Source organism: Megachile rotundata, chromosome 3 (genome assembly GCF_050947335.1).
Source record: "Megachile rotundata isolate GNS110a chromosome 3, iyMegRotu1, whole genome shotgun sequence".
NCBI lineage: Eukaryota > Metazoa > Arthropoda > Insecta > Hymenoptera > Megachilidae > Megachile > Megachile rotundata.
This window is the reverse complement of record NC_134985.1, coordinates 20,714,398-20,736,856: the sequence shown is the minus strand read 5'-3', so window position 1 is coordinate 20,736,856 and position 22,459 is coordinate 20,714,398. Positions and strand designations below refer to the sequence as shown.

Below are 22,459 nucleotides of genomic sequence, written 5' to 3'. Positions count from 1 at the left end.
CCGTAGAATTCTGCGCCGCCTAATGATAATGAAATTTGAAAGGTTTATGCAAAATGTTGGCAAACGACATCGCGGTGCGTTCATTAATTACAACTTTCTACAGATTCCGTTGCTGTTCCTCTCTTGTCTTCTCTTTCAGAAATAACTTCCGGTATAATTAATTTTATTAATGAATTGAAAGAGAAATCTACGTGTCTCTGATTTTAATAACTCGATTCGCGGAATAACAAGAGGAAGCTTTAACGTTATGCGCGCTATTGATTTTTTAATAAACGGACAATTGTTATGATAATGTGAACGGAAAGCTTCGGATCTTGAAAATTGTAACAGCAAATATTCGTAACCTAACCATAAAATGTACCGCGTATAAAAAATTCTTTCATAAAATGATACACTCGATTTTTCACGGAGATCGTATGGTAAAACGAGGTCGGTTTATTCGAAAGATGTCTGCGAGACAGTTCCCAGAATGACCGTGCACTCTAGGTAAAAGCTGCGTTCGGGAAAGCGAGTGTGTTAACGCGATTCAGTTTTAAGCAAAACCCTTCGCGCCTAGTTAACTCGGCATTGCAACGGAGTCGTTGATGACTCAACAAATCCTCGTGTTTCCAGCATTTCATAAATGACAGAATTTACACAGAACGTACATTTGAATCTACTACCGAGTCTGCACATAAAAATTAAGCGTGTAATCTGATTTAACAGAACATACTTTCGTCGGTGTAAATAAATTTAAAAATTATTAAATCTGGACGTTAATGTCCTGTTATTTTAAAATTATTGCAGTATCTCTATTAACCACGCGTAGAGACTATCACGCTTGGAAAATATCACGCGTAGAAAATACCACGCGTAGAGACTACCACGCCTGGAGAATATCACGCGTAGAAAATACCACGCGTAGAGAATACCACGCGTGGTAATCCGACGCGTAGGGAATACCACGCGTGGTGATTCGACACGTAGGGAACACCAGGCGTGGTGATCCAACGCGTAGGGAATACCACGCGTGGTACTTCAAAGCGTAGAAAGTACCACGCGTGGTGATTCAACGCGTAGAGAATACCACGCGTGGTGATCCAAGGCGTAGAGAATACCACGCGTGGTGATTCAACGCGTAGAGAACACCATGCGTGGTAATCCAACGCGTAGGGAATACCATGCGTAGGGAATACCACGTGTGGTGATCCAACGCGTAGAGAATACCACGCGTAGAGAATACCACGCCTGGTGATCCGACGCGTAGGGAATACCACGCGTGGTACTTCAAAGCGTAGAGAGTACCACGCGTGGTGATCCAACGCGTAGAGAATACCACGCGTGGTGATCCAAGGCGTAGAGAATACCACGCGTGGTGATTCAACGCGTAGAGAACACCTCGCGTGGTAATCCAACGCGTAGGGAATACCATCGTAGGGAACACCAGGCGTGGTGATCTCACGCGTAGAGAATAGAATATTATTGCTGTATATGAGACATGACACCAATTATCAAAGCTATGTATTTAAAGCTATTTCGTTTACGTCTGCACGGATAACCTGCCTTGTAGATCCATCACATTGAATGAAAAAGAGAACGTAATATGACGTCGGTTTGATGCATTTTCCTATGACACAGAGAGACGTGCACCTTACGTCGTATATCAACCGCGACGGTAAAACGCTTTCAAACGGTTACACTTTCTTGGACAGGATCCAACGGAACGGCGCTAAACGCATCGACGACCAAATTCAATTAAGGATTGCACAGATTCCCTTCAGTCCACCTAAATCGAATACGAATTCAGCCTCGAACAGTTAACAGGAGAGACGTGCCGCGATATCACACTTGAAGCAAATTAATTGGCGAACAAACGATCGGCACTCCTGGATAGCCAACGATTTCCACGGGACTTTACGCTTATCCGCGTACTCGAGTAGCAGATATTCTCACACAAGCTAAGCCAAAATTCAATTGATTTCATTCGACGATCCTCGCTTCAGTGATCTGATTTAGCCTCGTAAACTATGAATTTTAAGCAGATGTATTGATCACTGCTCGATGGGTATTAATCTCTACTATTCTTGGAGATCTGTCGGAAAGGAGGACTGAAAGTTCGACAATTGGATCGTACTTTGGAAACGCGTAGAGAATATCATACGTAGGGAATACCACGCGTGGTGATCCAATGCGTACGGAATACCATGCGTAGAGATTACCACGCGTGGAGAATACTACGCGTAGAGACTACCACGCGTGGAGAATACCACGCGTAGAGACTACCACGTGTGGAGAATATCACGCGTAGAAATTACGACGCGTAGAGAATACCACGCGTAGAGACTACCACGCGTGGAGAATATCACGCGTAGAAATTACGACGCGTAGAGAATACTACGCGTGGTGATCTGACGCGTAGGGAATACCACGCGTGGTGATTTGACGCGTAGGGAATACCACGCGTGGTGATCTCACGCGTAGAGAATACCACGCGTGGTGATTTCACGCGTAGGGAATACCACGCGTGGTGATTTGACGCGTAGGGAATACCACGCGTGGTGATTTCACGCGTAGAGAATACCACGCGTGGTGATTTGACGCGTAGGGAATACCACGCGTGGTGATCTCACGCGTAGGGAATACCATGCGTGGGGATCTCACGCGTAGAGAATACCACGCGTGGTGATTAGACGCGTAGGGAATACCACGCGTGGTGATCTCACGCGTAGAGAATACCACGCGTGGTGATTAGACGCGTAGGGAATACCATGCGTAGGGATCTCACGCGTAGAGAATACCACGCGTGGTGATTTGACGCGTAGGGACTACCACGCGTGGTGATCTCACGCGTGAGTAGTACAACGCGTAGAGAATACCATTCATGGTAGTTCAAAGCGTGGAGAATACCACGCATGGTAGTTCAAAGCGTGGAGAATACCACGCGTGATAGTTCTACGCGTAGAGAATATCCCGCGTGCTAATTCAACGCGTACTTTCGAAACTTGGAAATTTCCAACTTTCAAACTCTCAAGTTCTAGAATTTCTGAAAGTTTGCAAATCTCTTAATTCTCAAATTCTCAGACTTCAAGGCACAACGTAGAATTGTGCTAATACAAAATTAAACTACAGTAATCAGCGGAGATACATAAAAATTCAGCTCGTGTTAATACGATGCATAAAAATTCAACGCGTTATATTACAACGCATGAGAATTCAGGCAGCGGCGATGCAACGCATAATAACGTGTATCAATATACACAACCACCGGTAAAATTGTAAATGCATTGATTCTATAGCAGGTTCCGTTATTGAAAATTTTGATAAAGACGCGATTTATGAAGCCTTGCTCTATACCGGCTCCCTCGAGTAACGTACACAAAGATGCACATATATGTCTCATGATTATGACTTACACATGTGTTCACCGAGCGGCCACACTTCCGGTCCGGAATTGACCTCAACGAGGACGGTGGGTGTGCAGATCAGTAGAACGCAGAGGTCAGCCACGCTTAGGTTCACCAAGAAGATGTTCGTGCTGTTTCGCATGTCCTTACCACGGAACACTACCAGTGGCACCTGTAAACATATAAAAATTTATGCAACGTTTCTTTTGAAGTAACAGTATCGATCTTACCATGAGATTTCCTACTATGCCCAAGACCATCACTATTATGCAAACTACCATGGACGTCGTGCGAATGTAAGCGGGCAGCATGTAAAGTCCTTCGGTCGAGTTTTCGGACTCGATTACTGAAACATCAAGATCGAACGTCGTTAAATTAAACAACTTCCGAGATATTTCTCTATGTTGCAAACATTTTAAAGTCGTACAATCGTAATAATCATTAAGGTTGATATATAAATTTCTTTAGTAACAAATATCGAAATTGTATTGAACGAATCGCACACTGTTTAAACGATCGAAGTATCAGGCACGGCTTAACACAATAGTAACAAATGAGTATTCGTATCGAAACTAAAATCCAGTTTGAACAAATGCAGCAATCGAATTGAGCGATTCTTCAATTATTTGGAACAGTGTAGAATCAAACGTGGCATTGTACCGGATAATCCGTCGAGACCGTTGTTTCCACTCACGGTCGCATAGTAGGAAGAATTCAATTCGAGCGGCACGCTGGACACCGTAGACAACATTTTCGGCCGGTGTGGTTCGTTGTCAGGAACGTTTCAATCTGTATCCTTTCGTCGCTCGTGTCACGATACTTCCCTATCATTAATCGTACATCATGTCCGTTCTCGCCTCGATTCCACCTTGCTTCGCTTTTCAATGTCCCTCGCGTCGACAGAACGCTCGCGCACTTCGCGTATCGCGTGTGTCGACTCGTACGTACACACGCGCGCACGCGCACGCACGCACACCACGTGACACGCGTAAAAAAAGCAAGCAAGTTACATTATTTACAGATCAGCGGGTTACAACTGACGCGTCATCGGTCATCGCCAGTCGATAACTCTTTATGTCGGCAGCTTGACGTTTGAACCGACACGAATTCGCGGCGAAGCTTCGCAAACGGCACGGAACTGCCAGACACGCGAAATTAAACGAGCTAAATCCATGGGGGATCGTAGAAGGAAGAACGCCGGTGAACGAGCGTCGGATGAAACGGTTTCCTTTAACTTCCAGGCGACCGTGGCTTTCGTTAACGCGACGGTATTAAGTGACATTATAAACTGCTTCTTCGTGACTCGGTTCGTTTTCTTCCCGTCACACTTTCAACACCGTTAGACGTACACGAAGCGACAATCGATCGAATCGTTTTTTAACTAAGCACTTCGTGGGATTTGAAATTGAAACGGTTCGGGTCAGTTCGGTACCCTTCGGTCCCCGTCGGTCCCCTTCGGCCCCTGTCGACGATTTTCGCGAACTAAACGTGGTTTACATCGAGCGATTTTTTATGCAATTTGCGTAGATAATGATAAAAAACTTGATTGCGCTCTATCTGCTTTATCTACTACTATTTCCCTTTTTTACTTTCCTGTTTTGTTAATCTCGCACCGTGAAATATTGTGACATACAATATTTGTTCACTTGCAGATGATTTGTATGTACTGACAATAAATGAATACGACAAAATAATTGGTCATTCCTATGCATCCGATTCTGGATCGAGAAATGAATATATAAACCCGGTTATTTAAATAAAATATGAAAAGTATAGCAGTATAGTAATTAAGAGAAATATTAAAAGACTAGTGAATTCGCAGGCAATGACAAAGCAATATGCCGTCTTTATATGAGAAAATAATGATTTTAAAAACAATGGAAACAGAAAAATGTGTTGCCGTGGAAATGTCTCGTTCGAGAGGTGAAGAGAAGATAAACGTTTTTATCCCGACGATGATTGCACGGTTGTCTATCTCCCGTAAATGCAATATATGGGTCGGAACACCTTAAGTATCGCCACGATCGGTTGACATCAATTAACTTTTGTGCTATCGAAATCTATTCGAAATCTAATTCTAGCTCGTTTCATTCCATCGTAGGTGTCAACGAGATATGAATTGCGTTCGTGAAACGACCTACCCTAACGACGTTAACCTTACCAATTTTCCCGGCCGAAAATAGCTTTTATTCAATGTCTGCTTTAATTTTCACGTATTTCAATTAATTCGAAACGATTACAAACACAGTATGCAAAATTTTCACGAAATCGTATTTGCTTTCGTATAAAGCGATAAATTTTAATTGTGAACGTTAAATATTAATTGTGTTTGCAAGGAAGATTTGTATTTAAAATTGAATCAAACATTGCAGCGGTATTAACAATATCTAATCGAAGCCAAAATTCATTCTACTATTTGTTATAATTGTTTACTTTGTACCGCTGGTGGCTCACGCCTTCCGGTTCCGTAAACAAGACGAACGGAAGCTCGTTTTGGAACGTTTCTCGTCTTTAATTATCTTGTAATTAAACCCTGCACAAAATCGCGTAATTGCGTCCCAGGAAATCTCAAAAATTATCTCTGCCCGTTTTGATTTTCAGAAAAATACTTTTCTTAATTTTAATTAGCTGCGATTGTTTTCAGACATGTTCCAAATTATCGAGTTTAACAAATATACCTATTTTCCTAATTTGATCAAAGAACGTACGAAATTTTTCAATTTTTAATAATCATCGCTCCGATAAATGAATTTTTTCCCACGCGGAAGAGTAGACATAATCGACCGTAACATAACCTTTCACCGTTCAAGCATTTTTATTTCAGCATGTCACTTCGCCAAAGTGAAACTTCATGGAATTTCTTCTGAATCATGTTCACGCTGGTTTACGTAAACCTCGGCTGCATCTTCCCGAAGAGTTGTTCGAACTCACTCAACACATTTTTAACATGGCACATTTCGATCGCGTCACGATCGTTTTCGGGGATTTATTTTGAAATCACATTTTAAAGCACGAAACTGGAGTCGCAGTGTTCGCGATTCACACGTGAGAAGAGGAAATTTGAACCGGTCGGGTTTCCCGAATAATGACGACCGTCACGAGCAAATAGTACCGGTGAACTGAATGGATATCGCTTGGCCCGCCACGATTCTCGAACGCGCCGCCCTACATCGCGCATGCGCGTGCATCCTTTTTTCCTTCGATCCCTTTGCACGCGCTTCATTACGATTTTAATCTTACTTAACTCTTCTCGAAGAACAAACATGCAAACAAATATTTCTAAGATGACTAGCTTCTTGCAAAGAAGGTTTATGATCCCTTTTGAAGGTTCAGATAAGTTTATGTTGCCTTTTGAATAAAGGGCGCATTGGCGCCCAACATTTTGGCGCTCTTTTCAAATTTCAAATTTTGTATCAAACTTTTTACTATATTTAAAATATGTCAAAGTCTCATTCAATATTTAATTCATATATTTTTGATCATATTAATTGTATATATGAATATTTAAAATTATAATTTGTAACTATCTGTCTTCAAAAGTTCCAAAAAAGCGAGAAACAAGATTTATTCCGAATCACCTCGGACTTCATATTCCGCTGTGAAAAGACGTATTGAAAGAAGAGTACAATACGAAAATATTTACATATAGCAGCGCGCGTGGGCTCAATGGAAAAAGTTTCGCAGATTATCTCGAAATGCCGGAAAAGATTGGACACGAAAGTTCAACTCTAGCGGCTCTAACAGATCCTTTCACGATGTTCTATCCAGAGAAGAAGGGTGGAAAGATTTTCTTTTCATTCTCAAACGAGCAATTATTTTTATCTGCCTCGAAAGCGTGCAAATCCTTTTCGATTTATAGTTTCGTTCTGCAGAACTCTTGCTCTTTTTACCGTTTCTCTAATTGAACTTTTCCTGAGCAATCATTGCAATGGGGGTTGGTATTGAAATTCTGAATGATTTAGAATCAAATTGAGGCAAATGAAAGGTCACTATTTCTTATTTTATTTTTATGTGTGCAGTAGTAGTAAGTTGGTAAGTAGGGACTGGGTGATGTATGGTGTGACTATGTACCATATTTAAGGTGATTTAAGACGTAGGTAATACCACGCATAGAGAATACCACGCGTAGTAGTTCAACGCGTAGAGAATACCACGCATAGTAGTTCAAAGCGTAGAGAATACCACGCATGGTAGTTCAAAGCGTAGAAAATACTACGCGTGGTACTTCAAAGCGTAGAGAGTACCATGCGTGGTAGTTCGACGCGTAGAGAATACCACGCATGGTAGTTCAACACGTAGGGAATACCACGCATGGTAGTTTAAAGCGTAGAGAATACCACGCGTAGTGATCTACGTGTAGGGAATACCACGCGTGGAAATTCGACGTGTAGGAAATCCCACGCGTGGTAATTCGACGCGTAAAGAATACTACGCGTGGTGATCTAACGCGTAGAGAATACCGCGCGTGGTAATTCGACGCATAGAGAATACCACGCGTGGTAATTCGACGCGTAGAGAATACCACGCGTGGTGATCTAACGCGTAGAGAATACCACGCGTGGTAATTCGACGCGTAGAGAATACCACGCGTGGTAATTCGACGCGTAGAGAATACCACGCGTGGTAGATCAACGCGTATTGAATACCACGCGTGGTAATTCGACGCGTAGAGAATACCTCGCGTGGTAGATCAACGCGTAGGGAATACCACGCGTAGTAATTCGATGCGTAGAGAATTCCACGTGTGGTAATTCGACGCGTAGAGAATACCACGCGTGGAAATTCGACGCGTAGAGAATCCCACGCGTGGTAATTCGATGCGTAGAGAATACCACGCGTGGTAATTCGACGCGTAGAAAATACCACGCGTGGTAATTCGACGCGTAGAGAATACCATGCGCAGTAATTCGGCGCGTAGGTACTACCATGCGCAGTAATTCTGCGCGTAGGTACTACCATGCGCAGTAAATCGGCGCGTAGGTACTACCATGCGTAGTAATTCGGAGCGTAGGTAATACCACGCGTCGTGATCCAACGCATATGAAATACCACATATAATAATTTAACGTGCACCTATACCATGATGATATAACCTACAACCAGTACCCCTTGTACTAATCTGACACATGACCACACAAGACATGGTAACGCTAGTGTTATCATAAGTTTAACCCTCCCCGAAAAAAATGCTAGTTACGCCAATGGTGACCATTCACCATTACACCTCGTCAATTATTTCGGCCAGTTGAAATGCAAGAAAGAGGCTTCATAGAACCGTACTTTGGACGTTTCGAAACGACCGACTGTTGTACAATTTATTACGCGTAGGTGACGGACAGGGTACGAAAGAAGAAGGTACACGTTAAACGGAATTCCGTATTAGGAATCCAAGCACATTCCATTCGGCTCTCACAATCCACTTTATTCGATCGACGTGAAACGGTTTGTCAGCTTCGTCATTTTCAGCTGGAAATACCAGACGATCGGTGTTTAGCCGGCGCGAGTGAAATTCAAACAATATTTTATAAAGTTGCAGTTCGTTAGCTGAAACGAACTCGAGGATGAAAGTATACTTTCCAATTAAAAAATTTCCCGTTTCCACGGAAACTAGAAAATGGTTCCAGGGAACTAATTCTCTTGAAAATGGACCATAATGGATCTCATCCACTGTCCAAGCACATCCCGCGTAATCTGACTTCGTCGAGTGGAACGGAGATAAAGAACAAATTTCACGGGTCAAAATGTTTTCTCTGCTCATCAATTCAGGGCTTCTCAGCTAACGAGTTACAGTGATGTATAGTATAAACGTAATCTCGTAACAAAAATTTAATTCCCTACTAAATTTTACTGCGGTTTGATTTCATATTCAAACACGATTTATTTCCTCCATTCTATTATCCGAATTAACTTGTTCCAAGTAACTTTGGTCTCTGGATATCAAAGATGGATGATCAAAGACATTTGCAGAGATTATCCAGGGACTATTGTAAATCATAATCTCATTTTCTTTGAGTTTTAAGTTTGATAGAAGGGCAACATTGTAAACCAATGCTGCTAGCAAATAAGTAACAGAAAGGGCAAAAGATTCATTCAACTTTTAATGACCGTATCGAACTACAGTAACAAGAAAATAAAGGAAACCACCCGGAATACTAATATGACCGAATCATTTGTGCAATATGGATTTCCGATTCCAATCGCAGAACTATTAACTTCGTATTAACCTAATTACCACCGAATAAACCATGCCATTCAGAATACGCGAAAATCAATTTCTGCCAGATAATCTTGTCCATTATTCCGCAAGAACACTCTGACGGACTTGTCATCTCGGGGGACTGATAAATTGATTCACCGCTATTACTACCTGCTTATTATTCGGTGATTGATATGGGACCCGGAAGAGTTGCAGCAGTACACGAATCTCGGGAGGAGGGAAAAAATATCGAGGTCCGTGAAATCCGTCGAATATATCGCCTCCGAATTTCTCCAGGGAATTCCGGCTTGTTCGAACATTTGATTAATCCACGTTTGCTATTGCATTCGGAGTAGACAGTTTGGGATGTGGAAATTTGGGAAAATGGAGATTTTGGTATTTTGGGAGTTTGAAGAGAGGTGTTGAAATTTTTAGGAACTTATTGGGAGATTGGGAAATTGGGAGAGTGAAATTTTAGGGTATAGGGATCTTGGGAGGGTGGAAATTTGGAATAGTTAAATTTTGCAGTGGTGGAATGTTGAGAGGGTTGGATTTTGAGAGATTTGGACCTTGGAGGGTTGGGGTCTTGAGAGATTGGGATTTGGAGAGATTTGGACCCTAGGAGGGTTGGGGTCTTGGGAGATTTGGACCCTGGGAGGTTTGGACCTTGGGAGATTTGAACCTTGAGAGATTTGGACCTTGGAAGATTGGGATCTTGAGAGATTGGGACCTTGAGAGATTGGGACCTTGAGAGATTGGGACCTTGAGAGATTGGGACCTTGAGAGATTGGGACCTTGAGAGATTTGGACTCTGGGAGGTTTGGACCTTGGGAGATTGGGACCTTGAGAGATTTGGACCTTGCAAGATTGGGACCTTGAGAGATTTGGACCCTGGAAGGGTTGGGGTCTTGGGAAATTTGGACCCTGGGAGGTTTGGACCTTGGGAGATTGGGACCTTGAGAGATTGGGACCTTGAGAGATTTGGACTCTGGGAGGTTTGGACCTTGGGAGATTGGGACCTTGAGAGATTTGGACTCTGGGAGGTTTGGACCTTGGGAGATTGGGACCTTGAGAGATTTGGACTCTGGGAGGTTTGGACCTTGGGAGATTGGGACCTTGAGAGATTTGGACCCTGGGAGGTTTGGACCTTGGGAGATTGGGACCTTGAGAGATTTGGACCTTGCAAGATTGGGACCTTGAGAGATTTGGACCCTGGGAGGTTTGGACCCTGGGAGATTGGAACCTTGAAGGATTTGAACCCTGGAAGATTTGGACCCTGGGAGATTTGGACCTTAGGAGATTGGGACCTTGAGAGATTTGAACCTTGAGAGATTTGGACCTTGGAAGATTGGGATCTTGAGAGATTTGGACCTTGGAAGATTGGGATCTTGAGAGATTTGGACCCTGGGAGATTGGGACCTTGGAAGATTGGGACCTTGAGAGATTTGGACCCTGCGAGGTTTGGACCTTGAGGGATTTGAACCCTGAGTGTTTTGAACCTTGGGAGATTAGAACCTTGAGAGATTGGAACCTTGACAGATTGAAACCTTGAGGCCGAGACATTGCAAGATTGACTCTTTGCAAGATTGGGACCTTGGAAGTTTGGAGGACCTTGAAAAGGCAAACTTTCATATACTGAAACTTTGAGAATTTGGGTCCTTAAGAAATCTTACGAGATTATAACCTTGGAATATTGAAACCTTGAGCAATATAGACTTCGTTACTTTGCGTACTTGAGGTGCTGAACCTAAAAATTTTAGAATCATACGATTTTATAACTGTTACAATTTTTAATCTTTAATAATCATTATTCTCCATAACCACACATGTAAATAAAATTGAAACAACCATAGAAAAATTAGCCGATACTGAAAAGCTAGAATTTCGGTATCACATAACGCAGAGTGCCTTCGACAAACATTATTGGATTACATCGAACCGGATGTCGAGCACTGGTAAATGCAACAAGGACACAACGATTATGTGCAGTTGCCATTAAATGTTTGCATCCCGTTGATTCGTGTCACGTGAAACCCTACGGCTCGTTATATTAATTCATCGAGCAGACGTGTCGGCTCGTTTCGCGCGTTATGTATTTCGTCGAGCATGTACGCCAAAGTGTGATCAGAGAAAACCGTAGCTTCGATTCGTTCGTACGACCAGGATATAAATGACCCTGTCACGAGATACGCGTGTATGAATACGGGCTAATGTCGTCGAAAGTACAGCCTGTCGAAAATTTGTGCCACTGAGCAAAAATCACTTGGACGACACGGTTTCGGTAATCGTTCTTTTCCTTTTTGTACTTTGTATGAAACCGCGTATGATATGAATCCTAAGTTGAGGATTCATTTTGAGTCTTCAAGTTTTAAATTTATTATAAAAAATTTATAAATGTACAACTTCTTAAATTTAACAATTTAAAGCGCCTAATTCTTGAATTTAAAAATGCATGTACTTCAAATCAATACAATATGTATGTTCAAATTTGTATGCACATCAAATCTTGTATGTGCTTATTGTATATCCCTCTGCTTATGTACCTAAATTCTTATATTTATAAATTTCCAAAAATCTCTAAAAGTCTTGAAGTCTACAAAAATACCCTAATCATCAGAAACTGCAATATCACAAATATTTTCACAATTTCTAAAATTCCCTGAAATCCTAACAAATTCCTAAAAAGCCTCGAACTTCTACAAATTCCAAAAATCCTAACAATTCTTAAAATCTTAAAAATTCCTAAAATTTTTGAAATTCCAAAAATCATAAAAATCTTAAAAATCTCCAAAAGTCCGCAAAATCACCAAAATCCCCAAAATCCACAAAATACCAGAAATTCCTAAAATCTAAAAAATCTACAAAATCTACAAAATCCACAAAAACCCCAAAATCCTCAAGATTCCCCAAATCTCCAAAACCCCAAAATTCTAAAAATTCCAAAAAATCCACTAAAATTCTCAAAATCCCCTAATCCCCAAAACCCCAAAATCCTCAAAACCCTCAAAATTCTAAAAATCCACAAAATCCTAGAAATTCCTAAAATCTAAAAAATCCCCCAAACCCCCAAAATCCTCAAAATCCCCAAATCTCCAAATCTCCAAAACCCCCAAAATTCTAAAAATTCCAAAAAAATCCACCAAAATCCTCAAAATCCCCAAAACCCCAAAATTCCCAAAATCCCAAATTCCACAAAATTCCAAAATTCCCAAAATCTAAAAATACCCCCAAACTCCCAAAATCCTCAAAACCCCCAAATCCCCAAAATCCTCAAATTCCTCAAAATCCCCAAAATCCCAAATTCCAAAAAATCCTAAAAATCTCCAAATCGCAACTCCAGTGAATAAATCGAACGTAACGACCGTGCAGTATTAAAACGGGTGATGATGTGTCCCTCCTTATATTGCCAATTTGTTCGAAACGATCGCACTGTAAGACGCCGTAGTAGCGAAGTCAAGAATTGCATTTTAAAGGAGTACCTGGTCGATCAATCTTGCGATTGCCGCTTCACTGAACTCTGATTAATATCTGCAAAAGAAGCTCCGTTTCTCTGAACAGGATGGCTTGTGTCCAACATCTTCATCGCTCCGATGTCGCCTTTGAGAACTCGTATTTTATCACTTCAACTCGGTGCCTGGAAAAAAAGAGGGTCTTTTAAAACGTTACAACACAACAGATTTATCAGAATCCTCTTTCTTCTTTACTGTCTTTTGCGTATCGACGCGTCTCTACCTTTAACCTTATCGAGGGTTAAACCTTCCGAAGGGTTAGATCTTACAAGGACCTTGTAAGGTTCTCTTGATCATCCTTACTCATCCTCCTAGGATGAAAAATTTGATTCGAGTTATATGGCGCTTTCGCAAAACCCTCGAAGTCACAAAGAATATCGTCAACAGCAATATTGTCAAGATATGTATGTAACGAGAATGAAATTTGCTGGAAAACTTTGACATCAGACTTACCGAATATAAGCAAGTTACCGGGAGTAAAGTTTAATTGGATTTTTCCAAGTCTTCGTGTTTGCAGAGGAAATCGCATCAGAAAGGATTTACCTTCGTCGCAGTAACATCTTTCGTTACAAGTTTACAGAGCTTATAGATTCTCAATTAGTCCGCAAGAAAACCCGTCAAATATGAAGGTCCATGGCTTCTGTTTTCTTTTTAACTGGTCGACCGAGCATCGATCTTTGGCAACCGCCATGACATTCAACAGGTTACAGGTCCCACAGTCTGCTAATAAACTTCGTAAGAAAGCTCGTCAAGAAAATAGTAATAGAATAAATTCAAACCTAATTTTTCCGTCACAACAAAGGTAGCAGCATCATAGTACCAGCGTCATAGACGCGGAACATCAAAGGAGATGATTAAGTAGCACCGTCGTGAATGATCTTTTGAAGAATCCATCGAGGAAGCTTTCTCGCGTCGAAAATCACGTAACTTCCCGTTCGTGATCGAGGGAACGTGTAAATCATGTATCATCGTGAAACGTGCATAGAAAGGATCGACGATACGAGCGAATCGTTGAAGGATTTACAGAACGTCCGACAGATGTATGGATAAACAGACAACGCTCGTCCACGACTCGCGAAACATTATGGAGAAGATGTTCGAGGATTCGAGGAAGACTCGCTTTTAAAAGTTTCGCTGTTATTGTTGGTTCCCGGCCAACCTAACTAATGCTCAGCCGTGACGCAAACGCCATTTGCCTTTTCCTTTCAACCTTTTCTGCTTCGAGCGTATACACGTATCGACCGCGATGATGGAATTATTCTAGTCCCGTAGATGTTCTATTTTATGCGATTTTCAGAAAATTCTGAAAAATCTTCTTGTGAAATGGAGTTCACGTTTATTTCGGGGGAATATTCTTTGGAGGAGGAATATTTGAATTGGTTAATTTTTTTTAGTTTGATGGATTAGGGAGAGATTGACAATCTTTGTAATAATATTTTTGGAGACTGTTTTTGTTGCATTGACAGGAGTGTAAGACGAGGTAGAAAAATGCTTGAAACGCTAACTAAGTTCGGTTTCAAAGATATTATATATTTTTACTGAATCCGTGGGCGAAATAGCGTCCTCAAGAGAAGGATGCCTTTCCAAGGTCTGTGGACGAACGCCTTTTCCAAAGGTCTCTAAACGAATGCCCTCTTCCCGTTCCGCGAGGTTTCCTAGTCCCCGCGAAACTTGAGGCCCTAGGGTTGTTTTATGGCCCGGACGTCAGGCCTCTACCCCGCGATGGTCGTCGTAGGACGGCCATGTGCCCGTCGTCCCTGCTTTGTTAGGGTGAGTCACTGGGATTTTCTAACACTCGGCCAGCCTGCAAATATGCTTGTCCTCAAGCATGGTTTTCAATAGGTTTCTGTAACAAAAGATTCAGCATTTGCCTGAGTATATTGTTCAATCTCTAAAATATCAATTCGAGCCTCGAAAGAATATTCTACGAATAATCGATAAATAGTAGCCACTATTACTCCCCTTTCTGGTCACGGCTTTTGCCTTTGCCGTTGATCAGCTTTTATCAGCGATGACTCTTGTTCATCGCTCGATTTCTGGATCTCGTCAGAGTTGCCAAGTTGCAACCCCTTACTGATGTCTCTGGTATTCCGCTGCCATTTGCTGCTTGAAGAATCTGATGTCTTCATCATGACAGTCTGCAGCATCTGCTCTCTGTCATGACACTTTCGCGAATCAGACAATAAGAACTATTGTCGTGACCGCTCATCGTATCCAGTAGTGGTGCACCACCACTACTGGCCTCCGGCTAAAAGGACGTCATAGAACAACGGCGAACACGTTTCACCGTTGACAATCGGAACCTTTTTCTCAACATTCAGTAGCAACCCTGCTCACTGACATGTCGGCTTCGCAGATCAGGCAATAAGAACTATCACCATGAAACGCTCATCGGTCTCCAGTAGTAGTTGTGCACCACCACTACTGGAATTCGGCGAAGAGGTGGTAACCAAACAACAGCGAACACATTTCACCGTTGACAATTAGGACCTCTTTCCATCATTCAGTAGCAACCTTGCTCACTGACATGACAGCTTCAGTATGATCTTGCAAGTGGCCACGCCACCTCTACAAGCATCACACCAGCAGCATCGGCCGGGGCCAATCTCTATCGCCCCGACACGATGTAACAAAACATCTTCTTTTCCAGCGATGACTTATTTCATGCTGCCGAAGATGATGATATCCATAAGCAACAGCTGTAACCGGTGACCTTCGACCGCTGCTGTTGCCGTGTACTAACTACCACGAGTTACATACTCGTGATAACACTAAACAGAACGAGAATAGAACATACATTAACATACCGTCTACAACTCAAGATTTCAATTTTACCAGGAAAGCGAGTTTGACTCGTCTACCTCCCTTTATTAAACCCTTGACTTCGTAACAGTTATTTACGTGTCTGCTACATCCTGACCGGCTCTTTGATTTTGGAACAAAGCTACCTGCTTTCTCCCGTCGTTCGGTCAATGGTCATTTTGGCCGTTACTAAGTCTCCCTGTTGATACCTGCTGGCCTCTCGTCGAGTTCAACCGTATCGTTGTCCGTTTTTGTTGCCGTCGCCGTCAATGCGTAAACGCCAATATATCGCTCATTGTCCAATATTAACCTGTCTTAACCTGAAACAAAATTTATCCAAGTGCCCCGATTTATTGCAGAACGTGCAAATACTTCGTTCTTTGCTGCATTGGGCAGAGAAATGTCCAACTTCCCTGCAATTATAACATATCACCGCCGATTGTTGAATCTATCCCTCGGTCGTCGATGACCCAGGGCTTCCCGTCGGCGTAAATACTTCGTTTTCATTTTCGCTATCTGTCCGTTGCGGCATAGCTCCCATCTCGTTCATTGCTGCGTACAGTTCGTCTGCGTCCTTGTACCGTTTTGACCTGATGGTCCTGGTCACGTTTTCATCCTGGATGCCGCCGATTACCGCGTCTGCCAGGTAAGCGTCCGGAATATCCAATTTGAGAGCACGCAATTTCGACAACTTTTCGAAACAATAATCTCCCAAATGTTGTCCGGCACTGGCCGTATAGGTGGCTGCTTCCAATAATAATCGCGCAAACGGTAAGGGCTTCTTAAAACGTCTCAATAGAATCGTTTTCAACGACCTCCACGTATGATCGTTGACTAACTCCTCATCATACACACGTCGTGCATGTCCCTTTAAACTTCGAGCAACAACTAGCAATATATCGTCGTCACTCCAATTATATCGCCGCGCTATGCGATCAACCTGACGTGTCCATTGCTCCACATCCGCACTATCTTTCGCAGGGTCGAACTTCGGTATCAGGAATTCCTCATTCCCTGGCCGATAACGCACCGCTTGAAGCTGTTGTCTTAAACATTTTACCGTCGCACGTAAATTCTCTGATCCAGAACTGTCCATCGAACGGTTCCGACGGCGCGAGTGTCCACGCGCTGAATTCCGTTCACGGTCCCATAAACGCCTTCGTTCTGCACATGCATCATTATGCAAAGATTCACAATAACTGTCCAATGAATTATCCCGCGAACTATGACGCCGACGATCTCGCGATTTGTCACGTCTGCGGTTTCGCAAAGTGTCTCTTTTTCGGTCCCGCGATTCATCGCGTCCACGGTCACGAGATTCACCATGATCCCGATCTTTAGAACGATCACTATCGTACACATTTTGCCCTCGCGAACGATTTTCTCGCTCGTACCTTGAACGATTTCGCGAATCATCTTGCGAACGGTTTCGCGAATCTTCTCGCGAACGATCGCGTACACTTTTTCCCTTATGCACGAAGTCCTTCGATTGTTCACGCTCACGCAAACGTCCCCGTGAACAATCCCGAGATGACCTGCACGACTTCCTGCTTGGTCGAACCATTGTCACCAAAACACACTATTACTTGTCTCACTACTCACAGGCACAACCGCGTTAAAACGTCTAAAATTGGCACTGTATATCACGAGCGGATTTAAAACGCGAGGTTTATCGAACCTCTTTAGGTGTATCCCACTTCTGACTTGTAAGACGAGGTAGAAAAATGCTTGAAACGCTAACTAAGTTCGGTTTCAAAGATATTATATATTTTTACTGAATCCGTGGGCGAAATAGCGTCCTCAAGAGAAGGATGCCTTTCCAAGGTCTGTGGACGAACGCCTTTTCCAAAGGTCTCTAAACGAATGCCCTCTTCCCGTTCCGCGAGGTTTCCTAGTCCCCGCGAAACTTGAGGCCCTAGGGTTGTTTTATGGCCCGGACGTCAGGCCTCTACCCCGCGATGGTCGTCGTAGGACGGCCATGTGCCCGTCGTCCCTGCTTTGTTAGGGTGAGTCACTGGGATTTTCTAACAGGAGATTTACATATATTTGCACCCTCTGATATAGTTATGTGATACATTTGCAATGTGATGAGTTTGTCACGTGTTGAAAATACTACATATAGTACTGCCATGTGATGTATTTTACACGTGTCGAGCTTGCGACATGTTGAGTGTACCATGCGTTGTATTGTCCACGCGTCGAATTTCTCATGCATTGAATTTCTCACGCGTCGAATTTCTCACATATCGAATTTTCCACGCGTGGAATTTCTCACATATCGAATTTCTCACGCGTGGAATTCCTCACATATCAAATTTTCCACGCGTGGAATTTGTCACATATGGAATTTTCTACGCATTGAATTTCTCACATATCGAATTTTCCACGCGTGGAATTTCTCACGTATCGAATTTCTCACGCGTGGAATTTGTCACATATCGAATTTTCTACGCATTGAATTTCTCACATATCGAATTTTCCACGCGTGGAATTTCTCACGTATCGAATTTTCCACGCGTGGAATTCCTCACATATCAAATTTTCTACGCGTGGAATTCCTCACATATCAAATTTTCCACGCGTCGAATTTCTCACATATAGAATTTTCCACGCGTCGAATTTCTCACATATAGAATTTTCCACGCGTCGAATTTCTCACGTATCGAATTTTCCACGCGTGGAATTTCTCACATATCGAATTTCTTACGCGTGGAATTTCACACGCATCGAATTTTCCACGCGTGGAATTTCCCAAGCGTCGAATTTTCCACGCGCCGAATTTTTTACGCGTGGAATTCGCTATGCGTCGAATTTCTCACGCGCCGAGTTTTCCAAGCGCCGAATTCTCCACGCATTGAATTTTCCACGCGTGGAATTTCCCAAGCGTCGAATTTTCCACGCGCCGAATCTTTTACGCGTGGAATTCGCTATGCGTCGAATTTCCCACGCGCCGAATTTTCCAAGCGCCGAATTCTCCACGCATCGAATTTTCCACGCGTTGAATTTCGCACATATCGAATTTTCCACGCGTGGAATTTCTCACATATCGAATTTCTCGCGTATTGAATTACCACGCGTCGAATTTTTCGCGCATTGAATTTCCACGCGTTGAATTTCGCACATATCGAATTTTCCACGCATGGAATTTCTCACATATCGAATTTCTCGCGTATTGAATTACCACGCGTCGAATTTCTCGCGCATTGAATTTCCACGCGCTGAATTTCGCACATATCGAATTTTCCACGCATGGAATTTCTCACATATCGAATTTCTCTCGCATTGAATTTCCCACACTTTGAATTTTCTACGCGTTGAATTTTTCACGCGTTGTACTTATCAAGCATTGTATTTTCAACTTCGCATCTCCCACACTTCATATACCCTCCGTGTTGTATCTCCCACGCATTTATTTTCAACGTGTTGTCTCTCCTACGCATTTATTTCCCACGCGTTGTATCACTCACAGATCATATTTTCCACACATTATATAATCTGATATTTTACTGTTATGGGGATCGAGTGAGACCGTGGCATTATAAAAATAGAAGCAAAATTAAAATCTATTTGAATACTTCCATGATACTTTTTATAGAATGAAAATCTAAGTGAGTAAAGAGTAACTTAGATACAAAATTTGATGTTAATGCAAATTTGTAATTTTGTTGAAAACAGTTTTGAATGTTAGATGTGTTTGTAAAGATTAGTATGTGGCGCCAGCTAACGAGCACTCATCGAGTAATTATGGTAGCCTGCTTTCTACTGCCACCTGCATCGGATCGATTCGATAAAACTCACTTACCATCTAATTAATTAATATTTTAATGTAGAGAAAATATATTTATTGTTATTTAATTATATTACATTGACTGTACTTATTTCTAATAAACTTCTACTCTCTTTCATTGTTAAATATCTATAATGTAAAATATATCTGCAATACTTGTAAGTTTCAAAGAAAAATTTTAACGCATCTACCTTTATAACTCTTTATTGTTTTTTTTACTCTTTAAAGAATATTTCTCTTGCAAACTCCAATTAACTTTCATTTCTTTTTTCAATATTTTCAAGCTTCATTCACCCATAATTTACCTTGCATAGCATCTATGCAAATTTCCCTGCAAAAAAACTCCATTATCAATAACCATTAACAGCAAAGTCATTAAAGATTCCATCGAACACAGAAACGAGTGTTTCGCAAAGATTTCTCGAAGCAGGTTCCACATAGAAAATTTCCATCTTAACGGAATCTTTCGTTAGAGCGTTTTATCCCGGTATGGCGAAATTGAATTTCACGTGAGGGTATTACAAATGTCGCTTGCATCTTGTGTTCGCATATATCACTTTGTTCGTTGCTTAACCAAACACCGCTTCTAAAGTCGAGAAACTACAACAACGGCACAACATCTTGTCTTACGTAAATAAATAAATCTCTTATTCCTGAGGGATTTCAGTTAAGAAGCATACACGAGCGTTGTGTGCATACATAATAGAAGGAAAAAGAATCCAAGGTGAAATACTGGTAATCATCTTCGAGGTGTTCGAGACTGCACTTTTACGATCGATTGCGGAATTAGAAAAATTCCAGAAACGTGTGAACCGTTGTTAAATAACTCGTCGGATGCACCCATTTGTTTCGCTATTAGCTAGAAAAAAATTGTTTCATAATTGCAGGGAAAAACTTTAGATTCTTCAGATAGGAGATCAATTAATAAAGATTGAATTATGAACTCGGATCTAATATTGTTAATCTTTATTGGTCTTTATTCAGGAATTTTATGTATCTTTCGACGTTAATGAAATTAGAATTGTTGAATGCTTACGTAGTCGGAATGATGTTCATTTGAAGTGTTTGAGCAACGTGTTTGCCAATGGAGATTTATAAGATTTGGATGAAAATGAAGCCGTAGCTGAAAAGTGCAACCCAGTTTTCAAGTTATTCTTTCTTGGTTACGTAATTGATTATGAGACACTTTGTATGTTGATGTCTAATTTTCTCGAACGCAAGAGAATGTTCAGTTTGGTCACTGCTTATGAAACACCCTGTAATCACATCTTCTGTAATATACTTCTTAGTGAAAAATACTGAAGGCTTCCACTAGAGAATAATATCTAACGTTAAAAATTAGATCAATGTTCATTAAAAATTTTCTGTGTGGACCACTTTTTGTGAACCACCCTATACAATTAAAATGTTGAGCAACTGTCAAATTAATAGTCTGAATAGACCTTAAATAAACTCTTGAATAATTGCCAAATTAGCAGCTTGAATAAACCTTAAATAAACTCTTGAATAATTGCCAAATTAGCAGCTTGAATAAACCTTAAATAAATTCTTGAATAATAGTGAAATTAGCAGCTTGAATAATCCTCAAATTAAAATCTTGAATAATAGTGAAATTAGCAGCTTGAATAATCCTCAAATTAAACTCTTGAATAATTGTCAAATTAGCAACTTGAATAAACCTTAAATTAAAATCTTGAATAATAGTGAAATAAGCAGCTTGAATAATCCTAAAATAAACTCTTGAATAATTGTCAAATTAGCAGCTTGAATAATCCTCAAATTAAAATCTTGAATAATAGTGAAATTAGTAGCTTGAATAATCCTTAAATAAACTCGAATAATTGTCAAATTAGCAGCTTGAATAAACCTTAAATTAAAATCTTGAATAATAGTGAAATTAGCAGCTTGAATAAACCTTAAATTAAACTCTTGAATAATTGTCAAATTAGCAGCTTGAATAAACCTTAAATTAAAATCTTGAATAATAGTGAAATTAGCAGCTTGAATAATCCTTAAATTAAACTCTTGAATAATTGCCAAATTAGCAGCTTGAATAAACCTTAAATAAATTCTTGAATAATAGTGAAATTAGCAGCTTGAATAATCCTCAAATTAAAATCTTGAATAATAGTGAAATTAGCAGCTTGAATAATCCTCAAATTAAACTCTTGAATAATTGTCAAATTAGCAACTTGAATAAACCTTAAATAAACTCTTGAATAATTGCCAAATTAGCAGCTTGAATAAACCTTAAATAAATTCTTGAATAATAGTGAAATTAGCAGCTTGAATAATCCTTAAATAAACTCTTGAATAATTGCCAAATTAGCAGCTTGAATAAACCTTAAATTAAACTCTTGAATAATTGCCAAATTAGTAGCTCGAATAATCCTCAAATAAAAATTTTGAAAAATTGTTATGCTAAGATCGTTATCGTTAATCTACGAAATCAAAGATACTCAGAACGATTATCCACAAAAATAATCAAAGTGTTTAATTTTTTATTCAGTCCACTGTGATCCTGCAACCCTTTGAGTCCCACAGGAAAATAATTTTAGCAGATATCATTGACAGACATTCGATAAATAACTTCACGCACGCTCGACACGAAATCAATACTCGCGCGTAATGCTTCTAATAATACGTTTGACACAGCAAAAAGCAACTTTATATATACATTCATCAACCGGTCGAAGAATAATGAAACGTCTAATTTTCTGAAAGAGGCAGACGGAAAAAACGGATTAAAGAAAATCGAAGAAAGACTGTATCGTAACGTTTT

At 40.9% G+C, this 22,459-nt stretch overlaps 1 protein-coding gene across 8 annotated transcripts in view; it reads right to left on the bottom strand.

Moving 5' to 3' along the window:
• The window catches only part of ETHR (ecdysis triggering hormone receptor), a 106,137-nt gene that overhangs the window by 45,329 nt on the left and 38,349 nt on the right, over nt 1-22,459 (bottom strand). For 2 of the 8 annotated variants that reach the window (XM_003706549.3, XM_012292933.2), the window contains exons 1-3: nt 4,044-6,511; nt 3,614-3,729; nt 3,393-3,555 (exon numbers count right to left, since the gene is read on the bottom strand). In XM_003706549.3, coding sequence (XP_003706597.1) covers nt 3,393-3,555; nt 3,614-3,729; nt 4,044-4,134 — 370 coding nt within the window. In that variant the 5' untranslated portion in view covers nt 4,135-6,511. Of the gene's footprint in view, nt 1-3,392; nt 3,556-3,613; nt 3,730-4,043; nt 6,512-13,058; nt 13,214-13,311; nt 13,837-13,867; nt 17,915-22,459 lie in introns of those variants that run through there. The other 6 variants (XM_076530250.1, XM_012292930.2, XM_076530248.1 and 3 more) reach the window with 6 other exon arrangements.